The sequence below is a fragment of the Alligator mississippiensis genome, chromosome 10 (genome assembly GCF_030867095.1).
Source record: "Alligator mississippiensis isolate rAllMis1 chromosome 10, rAllMis1, whole genome shotgun sequence".
Lineage (NCBI taxonomy): Eukaryota > Metazoa > Chordata > Crocodylia > Alligatoridae > Alligator > Alligator mississippiensis.
The window spans coordinates 1,361,694-1,388,193 of NC_081833.1; the positions used below are offsets into that span (position 1 = coordinate 1,361,694).

The window sequence follows — 26,500 nt, forward strand, 5'->3', positions numbered from 1 at the left end:
GTGGGCAGGCGCTGCCACGAAGGCTGAGGAAGAGCGCGCTAAACAAGTGTCAACAGTCACCAGCCAGGCCCTTCATTTAGGCAGATTAAGCAAGCCGCTGATTGCCTGTGACATAATTTAGATGAATGGTGTGGGTAATCCATCAGGCAGACCCTGCGCAGGGCGCTGCAAGGAGCCGGCAGGGGTTCCCATTACCTTACATGTGTTAACAGCCCAAGTCCTTTGTATAAACAACAAAGTGGCTCTCCTGAAAGGGCCGCTTTTCCCTCATTGTCTGCGGAAGGACTCGCCGCTCTCAACATGATGAATGGGGCAGGAGCCGGGATTGGCAGCTTCCCTGCACAGGCCGCGCAGCCTAGCGTGGGGGAAGAGGGACACCGTGCGGGGAACGGCAGCGCTGCCGGGCTCGGAGGCGAGGCGAGGCGAGAGGAAGGGGTGTTTGTGCCCCAAACTTGCAAAGCACAATCTTCCCAACTATTTAGTTGGTCTAATAAAACACATCACCTCTACCCAAAGAGTTTTGTCTGCCAACTGTTGTGGCGCTCCTCTCCAGTCCGTGTCGGCCACGCTCCTCAAGGCTTGCCTGGTGCAGGGGAGAAGCATGCGCATCCCCCCCCTTGCCCCAACTGGCCCTGGCTCCTGGCAGGGGTGTGCCCTGGGGCTCTCCAAGAGCCACCACTGCAACCCTACGTGGTGCCCGGGTGTGGGATGCCAAGCACGAAGCATTCGGGCAAGGAAACACAGAGCCGCTGGCGGATCAGGGGAGATGCCTTGGCTCATCCCATGTGCCAGGGGCAGGGGACCCACAGCTGTGCAGAGCTGCACCTTCCTGCAAGGAGCAGGCATGTCTGCCGGCGCTGGTGTATCTCCGGGTTTGCATCTGACCTGCAGAGCTACACTTGGCCCCATGCCGTGCCCTGACCCCTCCATCGCTGCCTACTGGCACTCCTGGTCCTGCCCCATCCCTGGGGATGTGCAGCTCTAGCGCCGCTCCCCTCCCATGAGCACCCCAATGGGGTCCCTCCAGGAGAGGCAGTGGCCACCAACCTACAGCTCCACAGCCGATGCTGGATGGGGAAAACAGCCTATACGGCAGCAAGTCCCCATGGCAGGAGACCCCAGAGTGCTGCAATGCCCCGTTTCATTGCATTTGGGCACTGGATGCCTAGCACACCCAAGGCATCGTGAGCAAGGCAGCCACGAGCTGCAGGTATAAGGAGACTTCCTCATGCAGACAGGCAGGCAGCTGTCCCAGGCCCAGGAAGGGGCTTAAGGCCAGAAGCACGTGGTTCACAGCATCACGGCCTGTTTTCCCCCCATCTTCCGAAACGTGGATGCATAGCAAGGATGTAGTGGCAGGAACCACTCTATCCGGGGCAATAATGGCGGTGAGAAGAGTCTCCGCTTGGCTCCGGCGTAAAAACCAGCCACAAAAAGTCGTTTATTGCTCCTCAACTCCCCGCCAGGAACATTATCCCTTAATTGCTGCATTTATTCAGACTTATTCTATATATCTAACAATAATGAGTATATTAGATATGTAATTATTACTGTCATAAACGTTATAGTGACAAAACAATAATTGAAATAGTGTCTTGGAGGATAATTCACCATTGCAATTAATACTGCCCTGCTTAGTTAATATGTCACGGTTTAAAATAAAACGCTGTCATTACTCCATTACTAATACCGCGTTATCATAATTATTGCAGTGATAATTAAATATCTATAGTGGTCGAGGATTGCTATAGGCTGGAATAGAAACCTCAGCAGATAACACTGAAAGGAAACAGTCCCCAGCAGACCATAACACCAGGGGGGTGTTAGCAAGGAGCTTATCTAGGGGGATATCAGATGTGGGGCTAGAATGGACCGCCGGGGTCGTCGCATCCAGCCGCAGACACCATGTCGTAGGATGCTGCTATAGAAGTGGTGAGGTCTGTGTGTGCATGTGTGCATGCACGTGCGTTTACATGACAGCACACGCGTGCAGAGGAGTAAGGGGTCAGTGGGTCAGACCGGGAACACATCCCCCCGGCCTCGCTCCCCAGCGCTGCAGAACGTCAGGCAGCAGCCTCGGGCCCTTAGCAGGGCTCAGCACCACACTGAATCTGTCCCGTGGGTGTCCGAAGGGGATCGACAGTGGAGATGGGCCCTGCTTCTGCATATCACATGTGGCCACTTGCCTCCCTTCAGCTCCATGAGCCATTCGCTCTCTTACAAGGGCATGCGGGGGCAGCCCAGGAGGCAAGCGCCCCAGGACCCCTCCCTCCACCGCCATCGAGGAGAGCAGGCTGGCTCCCGACTCCCCACCTGCTGCTCGGTCCACTCCTTCCACCCAGCCTCACCTTCCCCGTTCCCATCCCCGTCTCATTGGGAGACGCCTGCTCTGTCGTCTCTGCCACGCCGGTCCCCTTCCTTCACGCCGAGTTGCCAAGGCAACCGTATCCGATGCTTTCCTCTTTGTCTGCGCCCCCGTGATGGGATTCATGCGCGGCATCTCCGCGCGCTGACCCCCGGAGACCCCGGCATGTCAGCCATGTTGTTTGGATGCCCCGACAGCATGGGTTCAGCTCAGCACAATCCCGGCTCCCGGCTTCATTTTCTAACGAGACGGAGCATCCCTGGATGATGAGGATGCCGGATGTCTCCTTCAAGAGCATCTGTGCTGGAGATCAGGTGCCGTCCTCCGGCACGGCGGTGGGCACACAGAGTGTGAGGCCCCGCTGTGTCCAAGCGTTGGGTCGATCCCCAGGGCACGGAGCCACTCGGGTCATGGGAACGTCCTCCACTCTAGGCACCGTCCACCCACCGTGCCAAGAAAACAGCCTGTTCTTCAGGCCAGAAACAGAAGGGGTGCTTGGAAACACGGCTCATCCCCCCAGCAAACCAGCCAAAAAAGACATGGGCCAAGGCAGTTCCCATGCAGCTTCCACACCCTTGGATAGGGGAAGCAATCTTTTCCTTTCCTGATGCACCCCACTGAGCATGGAGAAGAGAGGATTTGAGCAGCATTTGAGGAGGAGGCTATTGCGCCGCATGGCAAACCCACGCCTCGTGACACCCGGTGCAAAGGATGGAGGAGGTCACTGCTGAACCATGCACTTCGGGTCACAGGAAGAGGAACAGCAGTGACATTTTATTACTATATACAATAGGCTCATTAATAGGAGCCGCCAGTAATGGTCATTCATCCTCGGACGGCCATTAGCGCTAACTCAAAGAAGACAGAGATTTCTGCGGGAAAATAGACGGAGCCTGAGCCCACCATGCTGGGAGCAAGCTCTGCTCTCCCCCCAAGGCTGGGGGAAGAACAAAACGAAAAGACAGAGGTGTTTTCCTGGTGGGCAATTGCAAAGAGCAGAATCCCCATGGGTGACTGCGGATGTCTACGGCACGCGTGCACCCCGTGACAGATGAAACCGGCAACCGTTGGGGGACAGAGCGCTATCCATCACAGTGAGGCTGGGCTGGATCGCTCACCGCATGGATTAGCTGGCAGCCTGAAGAGCTCCCTTCACCGCTGTGCGGAGGTTTTAATACACCCAGAACTGCTGCCTCATCAGTTGCTCCAGCTGAACATTTCTCTTACAGAAAGTTTCACAGCACAAAACACTCCCCATCCATTAGCTGGAGCTCACGGTTCCCGGAGCACTCGTCGTGCGTGTTGCTTTATCGCCGTCTCCCGTGAGCTGCGTTCGCCTGCCGCGCCTTTGCAGAAAAGCGTATTTCCGAACCCGTGTAGGTACTTTAGGATAACTCAACTTTTACTTGAGTTCAACTCAATTTTCTCAGATTAAATAAAATTTCCAAGTGTCACTCACTGGCAAACTATCAGTTGGAAGGTGGTTGATTTTTCTAACCCTATCTCTGGTCCAATTACAATTTTTAATCTATATGTAGATAATAGTGAACAAAACCCCTGTAGAAATGTCAAGAGCGAGGAGGTTATTAGCTTAGTTTTAATTACTGTCTATCATTCTTAGCAAACTGCAGTAACCTGATAAATTAGGTGACAGCTTCTTCTGGAAGAGCTGAGGTTGGCTTTCAAGGCAGACTTTTGTAACCCAAGGTCTCTTGCTCAGGAAGGTGTTACCCCTCCCTCCGCTGGTGATAGACGATGCAAGGCCCGGCAACCTTTGCATTGTGGAGTCCTAGCACACTAGTAGCAAAACCTCTCATGATCTGCTGACTTTGCCTTCATCGCAGCTTCTCTTTTTCATCCGGCTGCTGGAAGATCATTCCTTCAGCCGGATCCATTGCTCCGGGGAGACAAGGGGACTCCTTCTGCTGACGTCAGTCTAACATGAATCCGAACGCAGTTTGGCAGATATCCTCCCAGGACGACAGAGAGTTTCTCAAACCTTCACAAGCCTACTAGGACATTCCCCACAGGCTTCAGCAATGACTTTGGCTCATCTCCAGGGTCACCAGATATGTTGAGTTGTTTTTGCAGAGACAGCTTGCTCTTGGTAGGAGAATGATTTTGTACGGGGCTGACTTGCAAGTCCGTGATGCAGCAGGTGAAAGGGGAGCACAGGCTCTAAGTCTCCCTACATGATGACAATGGGGAGATGGGTCCAGCTATCAGGGGAGGGCCGGGCTGGTACAAATCTTCCACCTGACCATCTACCGGCAACCCTGAAGACCCCTCACCCCCAAAACCCAGGTAGGAGCTAGCCAGGAAGTTCACTCCAACTTGCTCGGAAGACACTGGCGAAGCTGCTGAGTTGTCCAAACCATCATTTTAGCCCAATTTTGTTTCTAAACAAGCCCCAAACTGCACCTCGAACTCATCTCATTGACAAACAGTGTGTCCATTGCTTTTAAGGAGACAAGCTGCCATTTCATTCTTCTGAAAAGCACATAATATGACAGGTGAAATGTCAGAAATGAGACTAAAGGCTTGGGGAAGGCATTCTTCAGCTGAGAAGTATTCCCGCTAGGAATCTTAAACTGTAGATTAAAGGTAAATGTCTCTAAAAGCCGGGAAGGCATCGCGCTTTGCCCGGTGTGCTTGTATGCAGCGATGTGCGCATGGGGGGTATTTGATTCAGATTCGCTCAGGCTCCGGTCTGGAAAGGGGTGGCTGGTTTCCCTTTTGCAGAGGATCAGGACCTTATGACAGAGTGAAACCCCTGGAAAGGTTTGGGGCTGCCTGTCTGTCATGGTAAGGGAGTAGGAGACATCTCCGGGGCAGAGGCTGCTGAAATGTGGGTGGGTCCCTGCCCAATACAACCCTGAATAAACCCTGGCTCAGGGCCTCTGGGTGCTCTCAGGTGGGACGTTCCTACCCAAGACCCAGGCAGGGAGGAGGTGAGGGCAGGAGCCTTTTGCAGAGGATACCCGGTGGGTGGCCGAACCGTTCCCGAGGCCCCCACCTCTCCGACGGCATTGCATCTATGAGCCAATAAGCAGCTTATTGCTCTGGAAAGAATTATCTGTGCCGGCATTAAGGTCGGCCGTAACACCGACATTATTGCTAGCAGGAGGCGTATAAGTAGAGTCCGTGGCAGAGAGCGGCCTGTAACTCTTGATTATTTATACGAAGACAGACCTGGTCCCAGCAGGCTCTGTTTCTCACGGCCTCACTGCAGTGACCCCATCCCGGGCTGGCTTCCAGGAGCAGGGACACAAGCAGGAAAGGGGGAAAGCCCCGGACACGGGTGCCGCGCACGTGAGAGCGGAGACGCGGCAGGAGCTGGCTGGGAATCTCCCCACGGGCCCTAGGAGGATGCTGACTTTGCTGGGACTTTTTTTTAATGCGTGTTCTTGGGAGAAACGGCATCAAAGCATTGAATGGATTTTCTTTTCTGCATCGGTCCCTGCTGCTGCACTTGGGATTGCAATTTTTAAAGGGCCTCTCTGCCACCACAGCCCCATGGCCAGCCTGAACCCTCAGCCCAGTTTCATAGGTTTCATAGGCATTAGGGCTGGAAGGGACCTCGGAAGATCATCGAGTCCAGCCCCCCGCCCAAAGGGCAGGACGTCAGCTGGGGTCATAGGATCCCAGCAAGATAAGCATCCAGTTTCATCTTGAAGGTGTTCAATGAAGGCGCTTGAACAACCTCCGGTGGCAGGCTGTTCCAGACCTTGGGGGCTCGGACAGTAAAGAAATTCTTCCTTATGTCCAGCCTGAAACGATCTTGTAGTAGTTTGTGACCATTTGTCCTCGTCATCCCTTGGGGCGCTCTGGTGAACAAACGTTCCCCCAGATACTGATGGTCACCCCTGATAAACTTGTAGGTGGCCATCAGATCACCCCTGAGCCTGCGCTTTTCCAGGCTAAAGAGCCCCAGGGCTCTCAGCCTGTCATGGTAGGGTCTGCTTCCCTGACCTCTGATCATGCGTGTGGCTCTTCTCTGCACTCTCTCGAGCTTCTCCACATCCTTTTTGAATTGTGGAGCCCAAAACTGGACGCAGTGCTCCAGCTGCGGCCTCACCAAGGCCGAGTACAAGGGGAGAATGACGTCGCAGGATTTGCTTGAGAAGCATCTATGGATGCAAGCCAGCGTTTTGGTCGCTTTACTAGCCGCAGCATCGCATTGCAGGCTCATGTTCATCTTGTGGTCAATGATGACCCCCAAGTCTCTTTCTTCCGTAGTGCTAGCCAACATAGCACTGCCGAGCCTATAAGGATGCTGCAGGTTTTTCTTCCCAAGGTGGAGAACCTTGCATTTATCGGCGTTGAACACCATCAGATTCTCGTCCGCCCACTTGCTGAGCCTGTCCAGGTCAGCCTGGATCGCCCGCCTCTCTTCTGGCGTGGATGCTTTGCCCCAAAGTTTGGTGTCATCGGCGAACTTGGCCAGTCCGCTTCTGACTCCAGTGTCCATATCGTTAATGAAGATGTTGAACAGTATGGGTCCAAGGACAGAGCCCTGGGGGACCCCACTGGTCACAGGACACTACGATGAGTGACTTCCATCAATTACTACCCTCTGGGTCCAGGAGCTGGGTTCACCATCGCTGGGCCATAGCGGCATCTCTTCTCAGTGTTTCCTCACCCTAATTTCCAGCCAGACCCTGTTCAAACAACCTCCCCGCGACTCGTGCTCCCAAGGAGGGGCTGGGCTCGTGCTCCGGAGGCCAAGAGCCATGGGAAACTCCAGGCTCGGTCAGAAAACCCCAGCTGATAAATAGCCAGGCCTGCAAGATCTGACTGGTTCCCACAGAAATCAAGAGTCTCTCGCACACTTTTCGAAATTAAAATGTGCCTCCGGTGTAACTTGTTATCAAAAATAGCAGCGTTTTATCTATCTTCAGTGCAGAACACAGATTGCATGGAGACGTTCAATTTGGAGTCAATTTAAATTTCAATTGTCTGTGAAATCTAAATCAATAGGCTATAGTTCAATGGCGCTCTAATAAAACAGGACATAACAGAGAAATCATTAGGGATTACATATGATAAGAGATTGGAAACAGTGTCTGGGTAATGGTAGAGAAGCCATTAGAGAATTACCTCAAGCATTTGCAAGTAAACCAACAACCCCTTCCTCCTCCGGAGACTAACAAGAAGATTTAATTGTGCTGCAGTGTCTAAAAATACATCTCCGTCAGCCTTTTGATTGGTAGACAATTTACAGTGACATAAAAGCACCAGGATGCTTCGCCGCTGCTCGGGGCACATGGGCTGTCCCCCACCCCTTGCCCCGAGCCCCCTCTTTCTCTGCAAGCGGTTGGGATCGGATTTGCTCTCAGCCTCGGATGGTGCAAGAGGTGGGTCGAAGGGATGAATGAATTTCTGGGTATCTGAGCTTCACCTTTTCCACCCCTTTCCAGCCGGGCTTGCCCGGGCCTCGGTTTCCCTAGCCGTTCCACGAGTGTGACACGTCCCTGCCTCCCCCGGGCAGGAGCTAGACCCTTCTCCGGTCTCGCTGGGTCCCGGCAGCCTGTCGTCGTGGGCTGGCGTGACCTTGCGGGAGTCACTTCCCGTGGCCAGGACACTGCATGGTGTCTCCCGTGCCTACCTCCGGCCCTGTGCTAGTGCCACGCGGCCTGGTCCAGGCAGAGCCCCTTGCACAGGGCATAGTTTCATAGTTTCATAAAAGTTGGATGGGGCTGGAAGGGACTTCACAGGTCATCGGGTCCAGTCCCTCTGCACTTGGGCAAAGGGATGCCAGCAGCTTGTAGGAAGCACAAAAGGGAAATGTGTTTGCTCACAACGGTGATCGAGGTGGGAAAGAGACCCCTTTTTCCTGGCGCTCGGGCTCCCTTGCAGATTCAGGGGGGAGGCTGTGTGGGGTGGAGTGAAGCCGGGGCAAACGCAGCCAGTACCCTTCATTTCCTTGGCTGGAGAAAAGGTCACAGCTGTTGCAAAACCCATCCTTGGGCCCAGCCGTTTCGTACCGGCTGCAAGCACAGCACGCATGGGCTGAGGGCTGCATCCGTCGTGCCCAGCCTCTCCGTGGCGGCTGGCGGGAGGCTGCTCCCAGGCACCAGCAGAGATAAGGGGTTAGCACGCTCTCCAAGCGCTGGAAAGGTCCCAGGTGCCTGCTGCCATGCTGGGCCAGCCGCCTTGCATTAAAGCCTCACCCCTCCTTCGGAGAGAGGCTCACGGGGAGCTAGCTTGAGCTCTTCATCTCAGCCCTGCTGCAGGCTATTTGCTTGCCCAGGGCTCCTAGCTATCATTTTTTTCCCCTGCTCAGCTCAGAGCTTTCCAGGCTGTTTCCTTTGAGCGTGGGCTCAATTGGACCCTCCTGAAGCTGCGTGCGCTCCTGGAAAGCCAGCTCACCTGGGTCAGAGAGATGCGGACAGATGCATTTAGCCTGGATCATTGTTTTTTGTTTTCCCTCTGCACGAGATGATCAAATGAGATCAATTAAACGGTAACACAGTCCCTGGCAGGGCCGTTAGCATGCTATTAATTGAAACAGAGCTAAAAAACCAGCTTTAATAGCTCCAAATCCCATTTGTAGGCATCAAGATGGGAATCAGGCAATAGAGGGCATTTGCATAATCAGGAGATGGCTTTGCGGGACTTTCAGAGGGAAACGCTGCTGGCTGCTGGGGTGGGGGGGCAAGATAGTTGCATGTGAGATGCATGCATGCACGTGCGTGCATGGGAGGGCAGTCGCAAGGCTTAAGAAAAGAAAGGAAGAGGGGGCTCGTATCTCCCAGAGCATAGCGTGGGCACAGGACACGGGTGGGACAGATCCCCAGATTCTCACCCAGATGTTGCAGCATTATGCGGGGGCTTGAGATCCTTGCAAGGGTGCCGCGGGGTGCATGCATGATGCACAAGAGAAACCCAGAGATCTTCAAACAGGAATCCAGAGCGTTAAAAGCTTTCCAGCCTGCTGTGGGCTGAGCTCTTTGCAACAGAAGAATTGCTCTAGTATTTTTTCTGTAGTCAGGAAACAAGTGCTGGCATTTTTCCGAGAGGGCTTTGCATCGACAGCCACTGCCTTAAGGGTTCATCCCGACAGATCGATGGCGAGGGGACCCGCAGAGCCCAGCAGGTCGGCTGCCGCCCTCCTTCCCGAGCACAGAGAGAATTGCCGGGTGTTTCTTGCTTCCAGCCAGGCGCCGCGGGGGCTCAGGGCAAGACAGGCAGCTCTCCGCGGCCTGTGTGTCCGCGCACGATATAAACCAGATTCCAAAGCGGAGATGAACAATTTCAATAGCAAACCGAGTGGAGTTAAGTGCATTGGAAAAATGTTTTTACAACCTTTGGTTAACCTGCGGTAACAGCTGCCGGAGCGCGTATAAATAAGGCCGTTCCGCAGAGGAGATGGGGGAGCCGGGCTTTATTTTTAAGGCCACGGTTTGGCTGCGGCACGGCGCTGGCATCGGAGGAAATATTGCACGCCGCTTACAGCGTGTCACATTTAATACTCAGAAATGCAGCCGCTGAGAGCAATACATCCACTCTCTCCTGACAGGCAGGGAGCTGGGGTGTATTTTAAAACCGGTCCCTCTTTGGGAAGGAAAATCTGGGCAGGACGGGGCGGTGGAGACATGCCGGGGGGTCTCCAAAAGCACCCCTTGGCACTGAGGGCTGCAGGTGCAGGTAGGACCCACTGGGCAGAGATGGGGCTTCCGCACCCAGCTCTTCCTGCTGTGGGTCTTGCCCCAGCATCACTCCCGTGCTGCAGCTATCCACCCGGGGCGATTGCTTCCCTCTTTCAAAGGCAGGACGAGGCATCCTAGGAGGAGGCATCCTAGCCTGGCTGTTCATGATGCGAAGGGCAACCGGGCACCTGGTTCTTGCTCCCCGCTCCCTCCAGCCGCCCCAGGCTCCAAAGTGTAGCCCACCGCTCTCTGCCCAAGCCCTTCCCATTAACTCGGTGGCACTTGCCCCAGGAAATATATCCCCTGGAACAACCGCGGTAAAACAAAAGCTGTCCCCACCGCCCCTTCTGTTAGAAAAATCATGGCCCGGAGTGGGACCAGGGACACTCTTTTCTCCTCCTGAAAATAAAAGTGTCACGCCGTTTGCCACTTCAGATCCTAGCCGAAAGGGCTCTGGAGTCCACTAAAGAGCGAGGTTTTAAGCTTGGCCGTTAAGAATGACTAGAGATCCACTGGGCAGCGTGGAAACAGAAGAAATACTACAATGCCAGTGCTAAAACCTAATGAGAAATGGAACAAGCTGAGACAGAAGCTTAACAAGAAATACTAGACAAGTCCCCCAAGAAAAACTACATGCAGTATTGGAGAGGAGCTGCCAGCCATCTCAGCAGCCTTATTGATCAGGCCCCGAGAAATAAAAGGAGGCCTTTGGAAAGTAGATAAACGGGGAGATATACGGCGGGAGAGGTCCGGAACTGATGAAAACAGGAAAAAACACAGCTTAAATCACGGGGCAAATACACAAAAAAGAGGAAAGATAATAGGATTTGTGTTTATGGGTAAAGAGCAGAGCGAGGCGGGGGTGATCAGACACAACGGTAATTGAAAAGAGCCTGGGAAGAAATGGGATGGCGAGCGCCGCAGAAATATTTTCTTGGGACAAAGTGGGGTGAAAACCTGAATTAAACCGGCATTAATAGCAGCGCCAGACACGGTCCGAGGAAGGAGGTGGCGGGGAAAGCCGGGATGGAGAAGCTCCCGCTTTTGACTCTGCCGCGCTCTTCGCCGCAGGGTGGGTCTGGCCACCTCCATCCCCTCTCGCGTCCCGAGCCCGGTGCCGTCAGCTCTCGGCGAGACGGTCTGGCCAGGCTGGGGCCGCGGGAGCAGACGGGCCTCGTGCTGTGGGCTCTGGTTGCTCATGGCAAGGGTGACCGCGCGGGGAGCTGTGCAGCACAGCGGCTGCGCTGCAGCATCCTGGCGGTGCCCCCAGCACTGGGGAAACACAGGTGGGAGCAAGCACCAAGTCAGACACGAGCATCCACGGGGGAAAGGGGGTCGTTCCCCACCCAAGAGGGCACCTGGGGCTGGCAGAGGGGACAGCGACGTGGCAGCCACTTCCTCCCCCCACGTTTCAGATCCCCAGGCCATAAAGTAGGGAAACGATACACAAATTCTCCGCTCCCCAGCCCCTAAATCTCAGCTGTCGCCGACGCGCTGCAAGACACACTCGCCCACAGCCTGGAAATATGGGCCGGGCGCGGGGATTTGTGGCCGCGGGGCTCAGTCCGTCAGCGCGCGAGAAGGCTCCCATCAGCAGCCGCGGGCCGGCCGTTTGTCACGGGGGGCTGTAGGGGGGCACCGGGCTGCAGCAGACCTGCGGTGGCCTGCTCCAGAAAGGAGACACGAGGCCCGGTGCATGGCCCCTGGCAATGCAAGCTGCAGGTGTGAGAGCGGGTGCAGACCTGGGTGCCAGGCGGGTGCAATGCAGCATGGGGGCAAAGCCTGGCATCCCAGGTGCACCCAGGACCCTGCGAGCATCACCGGTCCCCCGAGGGCAGCCGGGCAGTGCCACGCCACGTGCCAGGAGGAGGAGCAGGCAGGGATGGGCAGGCCCCTTTGCAGCCGCCAGCCTATTTATAGCAACCCCGAATCTCGTCTCCTTGCGCTTCCTTCTTGCTCTCGCTGACAAGCGCTCCCCGTGCAGCGGCTGCCATGGCAACGAGGCAGAGGAAAGGTTAGTGCTTTGTATGCACGCGATGCTAAGCGCCACGCCGTGCCAGCCAGCAGCGCCGGTGGGCTGGGGGCTGCTCCGGGGCCCTGGCGCGGACCCCCGCAGCCGGCCCACGGGGATCCCCTGCTGCAGGGACATGGCACGGAGCAACTGAGCGCTCATCATCGGCTTGGTCCTCGTGCAGCTGCTGGAGGCATCAATGGGGGTCACCCCCTCTGCTCTGCCCGCCCCAACTCCCACGGGGAGCCCGAGGTTTGGGGGTGCACCCATTCCCGAGAGCCCACCTCTCGCACACCCCCCGTGCATCACCAGTGTCATCCCCACGTCTCCCTGGTTCTCTTCGTGTCCTGCCCACACGCGACACGGGGTCGTGCCACCTAGCAAAGGGGCAGCATGCAGGAGCCGTATGCTCACGGCGTTTCCAGCCGGCTGGAGTGGATTTCAGAGGGCCTCCAGATTGAAACTCATGGGCCGCTGTCCTTTGAGCACCCCGGGACAAGCCAGAGGCATTAGGGAGGGGGCCTCTGGCATTGCCTGGTCCCTTCACTCTCATCATCTCTGAGCCTGGCCTGGCCGGCAGCGCTGCCTCTCATCCCCTGTCCCGCCCCAGAGGAAATGTGGAAATCCCTCCCCGGTGATGCCCTGAGAAACCAGCATACCCACACTCCCCTACACACCTGGAGACTGGAAACACCCTGGGAGAGAGTTCACTTAACACTGCCACCGGTCACCAAGGCTGCCGGGCAGCCTCCTGCAGATGTTGTTTCAGGCCCAGATGTGGTTTCATGCACACAGCTTTGGGCCATAAGCAAAGGACCTCACCTGGGCTGCAGCAAGCCAGATCTTTATTAGAAGTGCCGTGTGCGCTTGGAGTTACTGCAAAACTCTCCAAACCCAGGGAGCTGCCTGGGGTCACCCTCCAATTCGTAACACCCTGCAGGGTGTTACAGAGAGGGCCATGCCCGCTCCAGCTGCCCTAGATGGAGGGTATTTGCAGCATTGGTGAAGGGGAAGCCTTCCTCAGCCAGGCATAGCCCTGCTGTATGAGCTTGGTCTGCAGAAACCTTGCTGCAGACGGGACGCCGTGGCTGTGATCTAGGGTCATTTCCAACGGAGACTGCGCAGGGCTCAGGATGGAGGGAGAGGGGGTGATATTTTGCTGCCCATTGCAGGTAAAGCTGGGAAGGATTGCCGGAGAGGCGGGGGGGTTGCGGGGAATAGAGACCCTTTCCCAAATGCACATGTGCACATGCGCGTACTGCGTGCACCCTGGAGATGCTGCTTCTCATCTAGCGAGGATGCTGTCTAGCTCTTCCAAGCGTGCAGTGGGACTCCCCCCAATTGCAGTATCCGCCCTGCAATCACATGGATGCGAAGGAGGAGAGAGGTCTGGGCAGAGTTAGCCCACGCTGTGTTCAGCTCAGAGTCTTAAAGCAGCTGAACCGCAAGAGTTTGGGATTTGTCTGGGCTGGTTTGGGCAGGGCTGATCCTGGTCAGGCAGGGGTTGGGCTCGACGTGACCCTGCAAATCCCTGCTAGCCCCGCAGCTCTGGGATTCGGTGAAGCAGGGCCACGGCCCACGTGGGGAGCTGGCTCTGCCCATCACACGCTGCCTTGGGAGCAGGGGGCAGGGGAAGGCATCTTGATGGAGTGGAGACCTCCTAAATACTGCATCCTAATGCAACTGCCGTGATCCCAAGTCTAATCCAGAACCAGCAGGGAGGCTGCTTCCAGCCCCGGGTCATCTCATTTAGGCATCGATGTCCCAAGCGATGCCCCCTCCCCGGGCAGGATGCTGCACGGTGCCTGAGAGCATGCCACACGATGGGATTACAGCACTGCAATGCGAGACCGGCAGCCTGTTTCCTAGGTGGGTGGAAACTAAAGGGATTCAGAGCAATGCAGGTCCAGATGCAGCTTGGGGGAAAAGCAAATGAAACCAACCAACCGGTTCCAAAAAAGAGGAGCCAGGATTGACCCAAATGCAACCATCATTGCGTTTCCAGAGGTCCCCGCAGGCGTACATGCTTGCTACACACGTGTGTATGCACACACGCCGAGGCAAGCGGGGTTGCTCCCAGGAAGGAGGGAATCTGCCCCAAGCCCACAGCTGCCAGCTCCCTGCATGTCCCATGTAAAGGATGCAACGTTCAGGGGGGAGGAGTTGCGTTTTTTTTTTTTTAATAGGACCCCATGGAGACATCAGAGCAATTTTCAAGGAGGTTTGAAGCCACCGGGAAGCTTATTAGATCCGTTCTGCAGAGTTAATTTGATGTTGGTAATCAGTGAGCAAGTTAAGCAGTTAGGGAGAGAGCGGCTGCAGGATGCGGGTCTGTCTGTTTAGCCTGCTCGTAAGCTGTGGTTACTAATGAGGGGCTCATGAATATGAATGAGCGATGATTACAGTGCGGAAAGGGCAGTCAGCAAACCATAAACTTCATTTTAATCTTTTTATTATCAAAGTCACGTTATTAATAGCAGACACTGCACCGAGACCGAGCTTCAGCCACCAGTGACGGGGCTGCCTGGCCGGCCCCCGGACACCTGGCCCTTCTGGACTCGTGGATCGGGATGCTCGGTGCCTGCCAGCTGGTCACGGGATCTGGGCCTAGCCTGGCAGAGGGGGACGCTGTTTGGAAACCATTCAAGAGCTTTGTCACCCGTGCACGTGACTCTGTTTTCAGCGACTGAGACTTTCCCATGTGACTTCAGGGAAGGCAACACGCTTCCAGAGCGAATTTCCCACGGTCCTGCTGCAGGCGAGCCTCCCACGTCACCCACCTGTGAACAAGCAGCCGCTTCAGGGGAGGATCACCGCGGCTGCTAGATCGCACGTAGCAACCCCCCCCCAATTTAAAATTATTTTTTTTTGTAATAATATATTTCATGCTCCGGGTCCAATGAGCCAAATCAGTTCCAAATCGTGTCGACGGAGCAGAACTCAGTCGTTCCAAAAGCCGTATTGATGGAGCAGGCAAAATTCAATCGTTCCAAACACCACGTACGGCGCTACAACCGGTGAGCATCCTCCATCCCCAGCCGTGTCACCCTGGGACAAAATCCACCAGCAGGCATCCTACGTGCAGGCCCGAGCCGGGAGGTCTCAGGGTTCGGGTGCAAGCATCCTCCATCCCTGCACTTGATCTTAGCCCACCAGAGCCCCCCAGATGCTTAGGACAGGAAGGGAGGACACTGCAGTGCATCACGACAAAGCGTGGCGTCGCATGTCATCTATGCCTGCTCTGGTGGGCAGGGTAAGCCGGCCTCCTGACGTGTGTGTATGCACACGTATGCTCACACTGTGCAAGCCAGTCGCTGCACCCCAGGGAGCAAGGGTCTGTGCCATGTGCTCGCTTCACCCCCAGGGTGTGGGGTGAGGCTGCTGCTATGGGGGTGCGCCGGTCCCTGCCTTTCTCAGGCCCCATAAAATCATTTTCTTTCTGCTCTTTCTTTTGCATTTCCCTCTGTCTCCCCATTTGGTGGCTGCAGCGCCCAGACACACCGCCTGCCGCCAGCCTGGCCAGCCCGCTGCCTGGAAGGGTAAGGGCAGCGCCGTGACCCCGCCGGGCCAGCACTCTCCAAGCCTGGAAGAAACACCTCATTCCCCACAAAGAGGACGATCCCATTGTCTGAACGTCTAATTAATTCTAATTATTTCCTTATGACATTCCTGATCCACGCGGCTCATGTAATGAGGCAGCGGTGCCCGTGTGAAATGCTGAAGCAGGGAATGTAGAACATGTTAAAAAATATTAATCTACAAATGAAAATGATTTTAATTGGATTCTGCCTTTGGGGTCGGGTCACCGTTACATTTTCAATCAGAGTTGTCCAGTCAGCAAAGCCGCCCGCGCAGCCTTTTCAAATTGAAACGGCGATTGGCTCGCAGAGGTTAATAGGAATGTTGGAAAATAAATAGGTTATTGATTGATAATAACAATAAGCTGACTCCAGTCCTACCTTCGTGACCTTCTCTCACCCAATCTTAGAGAAAACTCAGTTAGCATCTAATTATGGATCGCCTTACAATGCCACGTATTAATGAGAGCGCGGCGCTGGACCGGGGGCAGAACTTGGCGGAAAGTCCAGGCGCTGGTGGGTGAAGCTGGGACGGGACCGGGGGCATCGCCCTCAGCATCGCTCGTGGGCTTTGAGCCGTCTCCGCGGCCACGGGATGAAGCTGCCTGGGAGGATGCGAGCCCTGTGTGTAGACCCGTGTGGGCTTCTCCTGACCGTCCGGGGGTCCCACATCACCCGTGTCGCAACCAGCCTCCCTCGTGCCACGGGGAGCCCAGAAAAGCCAGCCGCCAAGCTATTTCCTACGCTGATGGGAATTGGCTTTGTGTCCAAAGGGGCTCCTAACTAGTTCATAACCAGCAGGCATTGATTACCAGCTGCACGAGCCGGCGGCTGGTCCTCAATAAAGCAGCGTGGCGCGGGGAGTGGAGGATTTTGCATGGGGCTGCAGGAAGGAGGCGGCCGTGAGTAAATCAACACTCCTGCGCTGCGCCGGCACCACCGCGGCCTTTCTTCCAGGATCGAGCGTTGCTTCTCGTGCCCGACCCAGCTGCAGCCACCGTCTTATTGAACAAAGGTGGAGGAAGAAAGGGAGGTGGCTTCAGACACAGGGGAGTTGGGAAATGGGTTTTTAACTGCTTTCCGAGTTGCCTGGGAGTCTCCCATGAGATAGCAGCCAGGTTGCTATACGCCCTAGCTTACAGCCTTCCAATAACCAAGCGGTCCCAAATCTAGCACGCTCTCCATGCAGCCCCAGTCCTCACCGGGATGCGTGCCAGTGCTTCTGGCCCCTGGGAAAAGGCCGAGTTGCTCACCCGTGGACCGGGAACCTTTCTCCGTGGCCGGGCTGGGCTGGGGCAGCTGGAAGCTGACGGGAGCAGCACCAATCCCCGGGCAGACGGGGTGCCTCGGTAGTGCTGGAGACACAGGGGAGCTGGGGTGATGGGGGCTGAGGCTGGAAGGGCTGTTCAAGGCCAACGGGCTGGGTCCTCCTCCATGGAGGCAGACGGCTTCCCCCCGATTTCCCGGCAATGGCACTGCCTGGCGCTACTGCAACAGGACCTGGGTGCAGAGGATCTCCTTAAAATATCATAGGGTTTGCATTGTTCAGGTGCTCATACAGCCACCCCCCTATCCCCAGCACCCAGGGGTGGGGTGCCCGGTTGCACACTGGAGGAAGGGAGGAAAGGGACATCTCATGCATCCGCACATCCCAGATTTGGGGACTAGAAACGCTGCAACGCTCGTGTCACAAGTGTATAGTTACGGCCGGGCGTTCCTGCCCAGGTGAGGCTGTTCGGGTGCCCTAGCAAGCCGGCCCGAAAAAGAGAGAAGAGACGGCCTTAGGGTTCCAGTTTGCAGAGCAAATGTTTTGTTCCTCCTTAAAAGTGTTTGCGAATGGATGTCAGGGCTGTTTGGACGCCTGTGCAGAAGCTGCCCCCTACAAAGAAATAGAAAGGGGGGGGAAAATGCCAAGAAATAGCGGTCAATAAGCCCACCCACGGCTGTGCTGGAAGCTGCCCAGCAAGAGCAGTGTCTGAATGGGGAAGTTCCCTGCAAAGCCAGGGCTTGCTCTTGCCCCCGCTGCAGGGACAGACCCCGTGCCGAGCTGGCCACGCTCACCCCTCACCGAGGGGGCTGGCAGGAGACTTCCCTCGTGCTCCTAGCGCCTTTCTCCCAGGGCTAGGCCGGGATTCAGCGTCATGCTCTGGGTATCCCGAACGCAACCTGGCTCTTCCCGGCACTGACGCTGGCTCCATGGTGGAGCCCCTGGAGCAGCTCCCTGCTCTGTCCCCTTCGGCCGGGCTGGAGCAGGGGCTCCAGCACGGAGCACATTTCGGAGGACCGTGCTGTGACAGGTGGACGTGCCACTGGCATGGGGCAAACGATGCCAGCAGGGACCGGGCTCCAGGAGCCGGATGGGCTTGCAAAGGCAGAGGCCTGGAGCGCCGGCTGGCGATGGCTGCCGGGAGCTGGGGCTCGGCTTTCCCTGAGCACGGCTTTCCTAGGGCAACAGCACCATCTGCTGCCACCTCCGCCGCCCGACACCGGGCCAGCATGCCATTGCTCCAGCATGGGCACTGCACAGCCCTGAGCCTGGGCAGATGCCTCCCCCGGGCAGGGCTACCCAGGATAAGCCACACGCCATCGCCCGCTTGCTAGCTCTGCAGGCAAGCTGCTTCGTGCCACCTCCCCGCTGCCCCCATGCCTGGCAGGGCCCTCCATAGCCACCCCCTTCCCTCACACCCCCCGGCCTTGCAAAGCCGCAAGGGCAGCGAGGCTGGGATGGGCGAAGAGCGCTGCCCTCCGTGGTCCTGTTTGCCTCCAGCCGCCTGCTCTCGCCTCTGCCCTGCCCGGGCTGCCAGCTCTGCAGGGCAGGGACCTGCATGTGCACAGCACCTTGCACCTGGGTGCATGGGTGCTGTGGGGGTATTAACCCAGCTCAAATGGGTTACCAAAACCACCCTCCTCCAGCTGCTCACCACGGGGCCTGGGTGCTGCCCCATGACCTGGCACCCCCAGGAGGGCTCGTCCAGGCTGGGCAGTGAGGAGACCCCGGGCTCTGTGTCCTCTAAGACCCCAGGCCTGGCATGGATGCACAGAGCTTATATTGAAGCCGTTGATTCTGCAAACCCAGCAATGCCGAAGCCGGCGCAGGTCTCGGTCAGGACCCACCGGGGATGCGCCGGAGGTAGTGAGCCACGCAGGGTGTCACGGGAGAAGCCTGGATCCTGGCAGAGGAAGGGGGTCCCAACCATCTCAGGGGGGCCGGGGAAAGGCTTTGCTAAAGGCATGCACGTAGAGGCAGCTGCAGCAGAGCTTGCACGCCCACGTCGCCAGTCTGATGGTGTGTGATGTGGAGCGGCGCCGCTGTGTGATGCCTGTGTTCGACAGGCGTGCACGAGACCCACTGACAATAACCTTCACCTGTGGGCTGGAGACAAGCCTCAGCAAGCGCTCGGTTGCTCCGGCTCAACAGCTACTTCCATGGAGGAGGCATCCCCCAGGCACCCACCTCCCCGAGTCTCCTGCCTGGGGCCAGCCCGAGCTATGTGAGTGCCTCCCTTGCATGCTGGGGGGGGTCGTGGGGGTCGGCATGACCAAACCCCCGGGCTGCAAGGGGCTGCGGTGAACCTGCACCCCGGGGTGTGCTCGCTGCATGCATCAGCTGGAGCAGGAAGGGTCCCCAGCTGCTGCACGCTGCAAGGGGGGTAAAGAGCAGGGGCTGGGGGCTGTGGATCCAGGCCAGGCTCGCATGGTGCTCCAGGCTGATTGCCCATGCTGGTGGCATTGAGATCTTGGGCAGGGCCTGCTTTGGGCTGTGGCTTTCCGTCGCTGCAATGCAGGCGGCTCTTCCTGCTGGCTCCGGGGGCATGGCCCCCTCTCACCTCCCCGGGCCCGTGTGTCCTCCCGCGATGTTCTGCTCCTCCGTGCCCTGGCTGCAGGCTGGAGAGACCCGGTCCCCAGCCCGCCCTCTGCCTCCCTTTGCCCTCATCAGCTCCCAGCCCTCTGACATCCCCAGAGCCCCTTCTGCAAGCGTGGTGGGGGCCGTGCGCTTCGTTGGCATGTGGCTTGACTCAAGCCCTCCCGGCCCAGAGGCCTGGGCTACAGCTGCCCTGGGGGGGAATACCTTGCTCTCTCCCTAGCCCCGAGCAGGAGGTGTCTGCTGCAGGGGAGAGTCAGTGCTGGGCATGCACCGCACCAGGCATGGCTTGCCTGGGGGGCACCGCACACAACCCCCTCCCTCCGCGGCGCACCCCAAAGACACGAGGCAGTGCGGGCATTGGCAGACTGGCATGTTGAGAGCGGACCGTACAGCGCGATCGTGTTCGCAGCGCCGACGTGGGCAGACCGGCGCGCTCCTGCCCGGCCGGCTGCCACCACGCCGGGGGCCTGATGCTGGGAGCACGCCAGCCCTGCCCCGTTGGACACCCCAGCACCACCCCTCCCTCCCTGGCCTCCCACCCCAGCTGGGCTCCTGCGTGGAGGGTGGGGGGGCTGCGCCCACAGAGGGGCCAAGGCTCCAGCACCAGGGCCCAGCTCTGCAGCATGGACCAGGAGAGCTACGGCTGCCACGAGTGTGCAGAGCTGACACACATGCACGCACAGAGCCATCACACACATGCACGGGCATATCCACGTGGAGCCCACAGATGCATACATGTGCACATGAAATCAATGCACACACTCACGCAGGCACAAGCGCATGGGGGTGTTTCTCATGTACACACATGTGTGCCGGCTCACACAGGACTGCCACCCCTGTGCAAGCATACATGACACCACTGCACACGCACACAGAGAACCGTCACACACCTGCGTGCACACAGGATGCCATCACATGCGCACACATGCACAGAGCCGATGTGCACATAGAGGGCACCATCACACACATGTACGCAGGCAGACACAGAACCACCACACGCAGGCGCATCCACAGTCATGTGTATGCGTGCACACAGAGCCAACACACACGTGCACACACGAACAGAGCTGTCACTCATGCATGCCACGCCATGTTACACAAGCCATCACACAAAGGCATGCCCAGAGCCATCGTGTAGGCACACGCACATGTGCACACGCAGCCACTGAGCGCACACATGCCCACAGCCATCACGCACACACATGCCCAGAGACATCCCATGTGCACACAGACCATCATGCACACACACACCTGCAGGCCTTGCACGTGGGCGCAACCAGCCCTGTGCTGTCCCGGGGGCCTCGAGCTCAGGACACCGACTCCCCGTGGGACACGGAGGGTGAGGGAGCACCGCCAGGGCCCTTCTCTCCTGAGCCTACGAGTATCCGGGGGACCTTTCTGGCCCCGTGCCCGAATGCAAGTGCAAAGCGCCGCCCACGCTCCCCGGCCCTGATCCTGCTGCAGACCGAGCTGGGCTTGCCATGACATCGCCCCAGTGGAGAACACACGTGTGCACGCATGTGTGCCCTAGCCCCAGGACGGCCTGCCCACGGCACCTGAAGGGGCAAGGCAGGTGGGAGCTCGGGGGCCTGGTCTCCCCTTACCAAGGGACCCTGGGAGTCTCCATCCCTGCCAAGCCCCACTCAGCTCCCCGGGGCCTTTCCCCAGCTACTGCAGCCCGGTCAGCAGAGACGCCCATGAAACACCAGTGCCCATCCCCAGCCACTGGCAGGAGCAGGGGCCAAGCGCCGGCCATTGGTGCCACGCGGGCCTGGCCCCGAGCTGCAAAGGGAAGGCAAGGCAGGTTAGTGCCGGGCGAGGCTCCATCCCGCGCTGCGGCCGGCTGCAAGGAATGGGAAACAGTTAGTCGGGTCCCGCGGAGGGCGAGAGGGAGGCCAGGCTACCCGCTTTGTGCCTCCTGCCCCAACCCCAGCTCCACGCTCCCCCCGTGCCTGCTGCTGTTGTGGGTGCACGGATGCACCCGGGCTCAGCCCTGCGTCTTGGCTGCAACCTAGTGACCCCCATCGCAGGACCTCAGCGAGGCCCGATGTTAGTAGCATCACGACGGCATTAAACAACCGCTACGTCCCCCAGCACCGCAAGCCCCCCACAAAGGGTTAGTCCTCTCCTGCTGGCACGTGCAGTCCTTCCACATGCATCGCGGCCACAGGGACCAGCTGCGGAGAGACCAGCAGCGCGGCGTGCCCTCGGGAAGGGGACCCGCTCCCAATGACAGGTGAATCCTTTCTTGTCCTTCCCTTATTAACTTGATTTAAAAGCACGAGCCCGACGGCCTCACGCTTAAAAACCCTGAGCTTCTCCAGGGCACTGAGAACCAAGCCGGGCAGGCTGTTTGGGACGGTTCACCGGTCACGGGGAGTGGCGTCGGGAAGTCGAGGTGCAAAGAAGAGCGGTTGGTTAGTAGCAAAAGGAGCACGGCCGGAGAGGTTAGCGCAGGCGGTTAGTAGAGAGAAGCAGGGCACAGCGAGCGCGCGCTGGAAGAGAAACGGAGAGAAAAGCGGCACAGGTTAGTCCGCTGAGCTCCAGGGAGAGGCGTGTTAGTAGCAGCAGAGAGGGCCAGGGGCTTAAAAAGGAACTGAAAAGCTTCTGCGCCTCCGACGCCGCGCTCGGCCACAGAATCGCCCACGGGTGCCCGCTTGCCCGGGACACCCCCAGGCTGCAGCTCGCCCAGACCTTGGCTCTTCCCGCGGCAGGGCCTGGTGCCCCGCACGGCGATTCTGTGGGCGACGGGGCAGCTCCGGGGCTCCCTGGCCAGTGTACTTACCCAAGCTTTTCTGTTCCCCTTTAAAGGCCACGTGCGCGGTCCCCGGTTAGTAGGAGGGGAAGCGTGACGGGTTAGTAGGGCATGCGTTAGAGCCGGTTAGTCGGTTAGTTCGCCCGCGAGCGCCTGGATCCCAGCGGCAGGGGCAGCATCTCGGTGGGGGAGATGCCGGGTTAGTGGGTTAATAATGGGACACGCATGCACCGCAGGCCCCGGTGCTCTCCTGCTGCTGGAGAAGATGCCGGTCCAGGCTGGGGAAGCCGTATGCAGCACGCCAAGCCCCCGCACTGCCCAGGCCTGGACGGGCTCCTGGATCCCACCCAGCTCCCCCGCCTTGCAGAGCCCGAGGCCCGGGCAGGGAGGAGCAGGGCACATCGGGGCTGTGCAGCTGGGCAGGGGGAGGCACCGCGTGCCCCTTACCCCGGGGTAGGTGAGGAGCAGGCACACGGCATGCACCTCCTCCAAAGGGACTGGGGGCAATCGGGCTGTCCCGTCGTGGGTCCGGGGGAAACCTCTGCTCAGTGCCACGCTGTGGGGTTTGACTGCATTTGCTGCAGGTGCTACCGTGTCCGATGCCAGCGGGGCTCTCCTAGCCGTGAACATGGAGCTGCCCCCTGCAACGCAGCCTCTGCACCCGGGATGTGGCCGTGGGTCGCAGCACCACGCCTGAGCCAGGACGTGGCGTAGACCGCAGCAGGCTGGGGCTGTCTGCACCCTGGCACTGAGGTGGGGGAGCATCCCCGCACCTTGCCCCAGGCACCGGACATCAGAGCACGGCTCCTTGGGGTGGTTGGCAGCTGCCTGCTGCCCAGCTCGGTGGCTTGGTGCTTCTTGGAGGAGCCTCCATCAATGCACCTACCCACAGCTCCCTGCAGCCCTGTCCCCGGCACGCTGGCCCGCCGTGGGGGAGCCAGGAGGGGCTAGCGCATGGGTGACAGGTCCCCTCTTGTGCAGCCCAGCATTGCACCCACCCGCAACGGCTGCAGCATGGAGGGGGATCGGGTAGCGGCACCAGGCAGGCAGCAGCAGCTGTGGCACCCCACGGTTTCCCCAGTTCACTGACCCCACACAATCCCAGCTCCATGCAAAGGGAGGGCACCGGCATCCTCCCTCCGCTCACCGCCACGGCCCTAGTACGGGAGTCCCTGGCCGTGCACTTGGGGCGGCCCCCGGCTCCAGCACGGATGTGCCAGGGCATCCAGGAGCCGCGTGCCTTCCTGGGTGGGCTCCTCTCTGCCAGCTGCCCGGCTCCGGGGTCGGGGTGGAGAGCAGAGGCCGGCGCTGGCTTTCCTCTGCTCCCGCGGCGCTGCCTCCGCTCGGTGTGTCCTGGCTCAGCACCGGGGCTCCCCCACGCCGACGGCAGCCCTGCAAAGAGGCGGGCGGGAGGCGTCAGAGCTCCCCTGCCCAGCGCCCAGCTGTGCCCCGAGACAGTCACTTCCTAAACCCCAAATGCCGGAGGCTGCACGGGAGGGAGATGCACCCTGCTCAGACCCAGCTCGCTCCCTTCCAGCCCCGTGTGATGCAGGAGATGGGGCAACACGGACCGAGGGGCTCACCCAGTCCATGGCAATGCATGAGCAGTGCCCAGGCCTCCCCAGGGCCCCCGCACCCCTCCTGCAGCTCCTACCTGGGCCCACGAGCACCGGTGACCCCCATCCTGCCCTGCTCCGCACGGGGACTGCGTGTGAACAGACCTCAGGTCAGTCATTAGCAGCTGCAAAAGAAAGCAACCAACACAGCAAGAGAGAACAGCACACCACTCCTTCCTCCGGCACCGGACGGTGTGCCAGCGCCCAGCCCCTGCCAGAGCCTCCCCACGCGGCACCCTGCCCGTGTCCTGAGCCTTGCCCGGCCAAACACCGTCAAACCCCGCTTAGCCCAGCCCTGGGCTGTCTTGTAGGGGCACAGAGAGCACGTGCACAGGCATTTCTCATGAGCAGCGTGAGGCTGGCCAAGGAAGTCGATGTTTTGGATGCGCGCCCTCGCGTGCATACACGCATGTGTGCATGCATGTGCGAGGGAGGGAGAGCGGGGTGGGGCAGCGGCACGCCTGGCCGATGGCGGTGCAGCTGTGCTGGCTGCAAGGCGGATGTACGGGCTACAAAATGGGGGACGCCGCCCAGCTGCTGCTTTCTGGCAGGAGACAAAGGATCCGGAGATGTCCCCGGGGGCTGACGGCCTGCCACGCGGCCCCTCCCTGCCTCCGTGCATCCCCTCTCCGTGCTGGCTCTGGAGGGCCGGAGGGGCCACACTCCCAAGCACCCCGTCCGCCCCAAGGACCCTCCATCCTGCCTTCTTGCACCCTTTGCAACCCGATGGACCCCAGGGTGGTGGACGCTGGGTGCCAGCACGACCTGAGCCCAATGCACAGATGCACTCTGCAGCCGTGATGGGCTCTCCACCCAGCTCCAGACCCCTGCACCTTGCTTGAAGCCTGCTCTCCCCGGACCCGCAGCCCATCTGCAGAGCACCCCGGGCTGGGGCTGGGGCTGGAGCAGGAGCTGGGCCTGCTGCAGCATCGCTAAGGAGAGGGGCCAGGGTGCACAGGGTCTTGGGGGGCTGGGTGTGTTAGGAGGGCACGGTGCAGGCGCCGGGGGCACGGCGTAGCGGCCTGCAGGGGCAGCCGGAGCCAAGGGCTGGGGGACATCTTTTCTCCATCCCTCAGCCTTGCCTTTCTTCCCCAGCCCCTGTGTCTGCAGCTGCTGGAGAAGTGGCCCTCCTCCCCCTCCTCCTCCCCCCTGGATGCAGAGACAAAGGAGCTGGGAGCAGAGGCAGGAGGCAGCCTCGCTGCATGCGTGCATCCACCCATCCCAGCGTCCAGCCCCATGCACCTGGGGACCGCAGGAGGATGCTCCATCCCCTGTCGCAGGGGCATCTCTGGGGCCTGCTGGCCCTGCGGCTCCCCAGCACCCGAGCCCAGCCTTACCTGGCTACAGCAGTGTGGGAAAGCGGAGCAGGCCAGGCTGGCGAGCGGCTTTGTGCGCCCCGTGCACAGGCTCCGCCCGGCTGCTGCGGCTCCCTGTCATCCCTCCCCTGCCTTCCCCCAGCCTGGGGGGAGCAGGTGGGAGCATCTGCGCCGAGCCAGGGACAGCTGCCGCCTGCCCCAGCCATCTGGGCTGCCACCCCCTGCCCCAGCCTGGCCTCCGGGGGTGGGCAGGGGGTCCAGGAGGACTGCACCCTGCACCCTGGCTGTGCATGGGGGCTGGCAGGGCCCTGCAGGCAGCACCTTGGGGTGCAGAGACAAGCAGGGGGGAGCCGTCAGCCAAGCCCTGCTTCTGCTCCTGCAGCCAGCCCGGCGAGCAAAGGCAGCTCGGGTGAGCACAGCTCCGTGCACCTGCCACAGTGGCTGGGGCTGGCTCTGGCGTGCTGGCAATGCACGCAGACTGGGCCAGGGACCGGCCCAGCCCAGCGCAGCAGCCCTCCGGGCTCCAGGGAGGTTGCCCCGTAGCCACGCAGCATCCTCCTCCGCACAGCTGCGGACACTCAACACGCCAGCGTCCAGAGAGGCAGGTGCAGCCTGGTCCCATCCATGCTGCCCTCACCCAAGCCCGCACAAAGGTGCTATTCTGATGCCCCCAACCTTGCAGAGGAAGGCGTGGTGGAGACGCAGCATGGCCCAGCTATTCGGGGGGCTGGAAATGCAGCCAGCACGTGTCCCAAGTACCAGGGATCCCCTCCTTTGGGCTCAGAAGGGCTGCGTCTCCCTGGACGGGTCCCGTCTGCACTTGCTGGGCTTGGGTCCTGGCCTGGCTGCAGGTCCCATAAGAACAGCAAGGTCCCATACATGGGGTCACACCGGGGTCCGTGTTGCCCGGTGTCACACGGGGGCAGAGAGCCGGGGCTGAAAGGGAGCATGACCAGGTCTGCCCAGGGTTTTCCCCCGTTCCTCTCCCCCTTGCAACCTCCAGCATCGAAGATCTAAGGAGGGTCTGATTCAGAGGCCGTGCCCCTCGCCCCCTGCTGAACAGCGATGGATGCCCCTTTCCCCCAAGCCTGTGTCCAGTCCCTGGGTGAGTCTGGCTGGACTCTGCTTCCACCAAGTCTGGCGGCCACGAGCTTGACACTGGGTGAAAACGAACATCTTTGTGTTCGTTTTAAACCGATGGCCTCCTAGTTTCATGCTGTGACCCCTCCTCCTGATCGGGGGACAACGAATCCCACTATAAACCCCACTTTTCACCACGTAGTAGTTTGGAAACCCTTCTCCTGTCCACCCTCAAGCGCCTCTTTCCAAAGCGGAGCAGGCC

At 59.2% G+C, this 26,500-nt stretch overlaps 1 protein-coding gene across 1 annotated transcript; it reads right to left on the reverse strand.

Annotated features, from left to right (window-relative positions):
- Positions 1-19,824: 19,824 nt before the first annotated feature.
- LOC109285493 (uncharacterized) lies at positions 19,825-25,257 on the reverse strand. Its single transcript, XM_019496718.2, has 2 exons — positions 23,881-25,257; positions 19,825-23,618 (listed from the first exon to the last, which is right to left on the reverse strand). The coding sequence occupies exon 1, from the start codon at positions 25,052-25,054 to the stop codon at positions 24,116-24,118; it is 939 nt and encodes a 312-aa protein (XP_019352263.2). The 5' UTR covers positions 25,055-25,257; the 3' UTR covers positions 19,825-23,618; positions 23,881-24,115.
- Between the last annotated feature and the right edge of the window lie 1,243 nt (positions 25,258-26,500).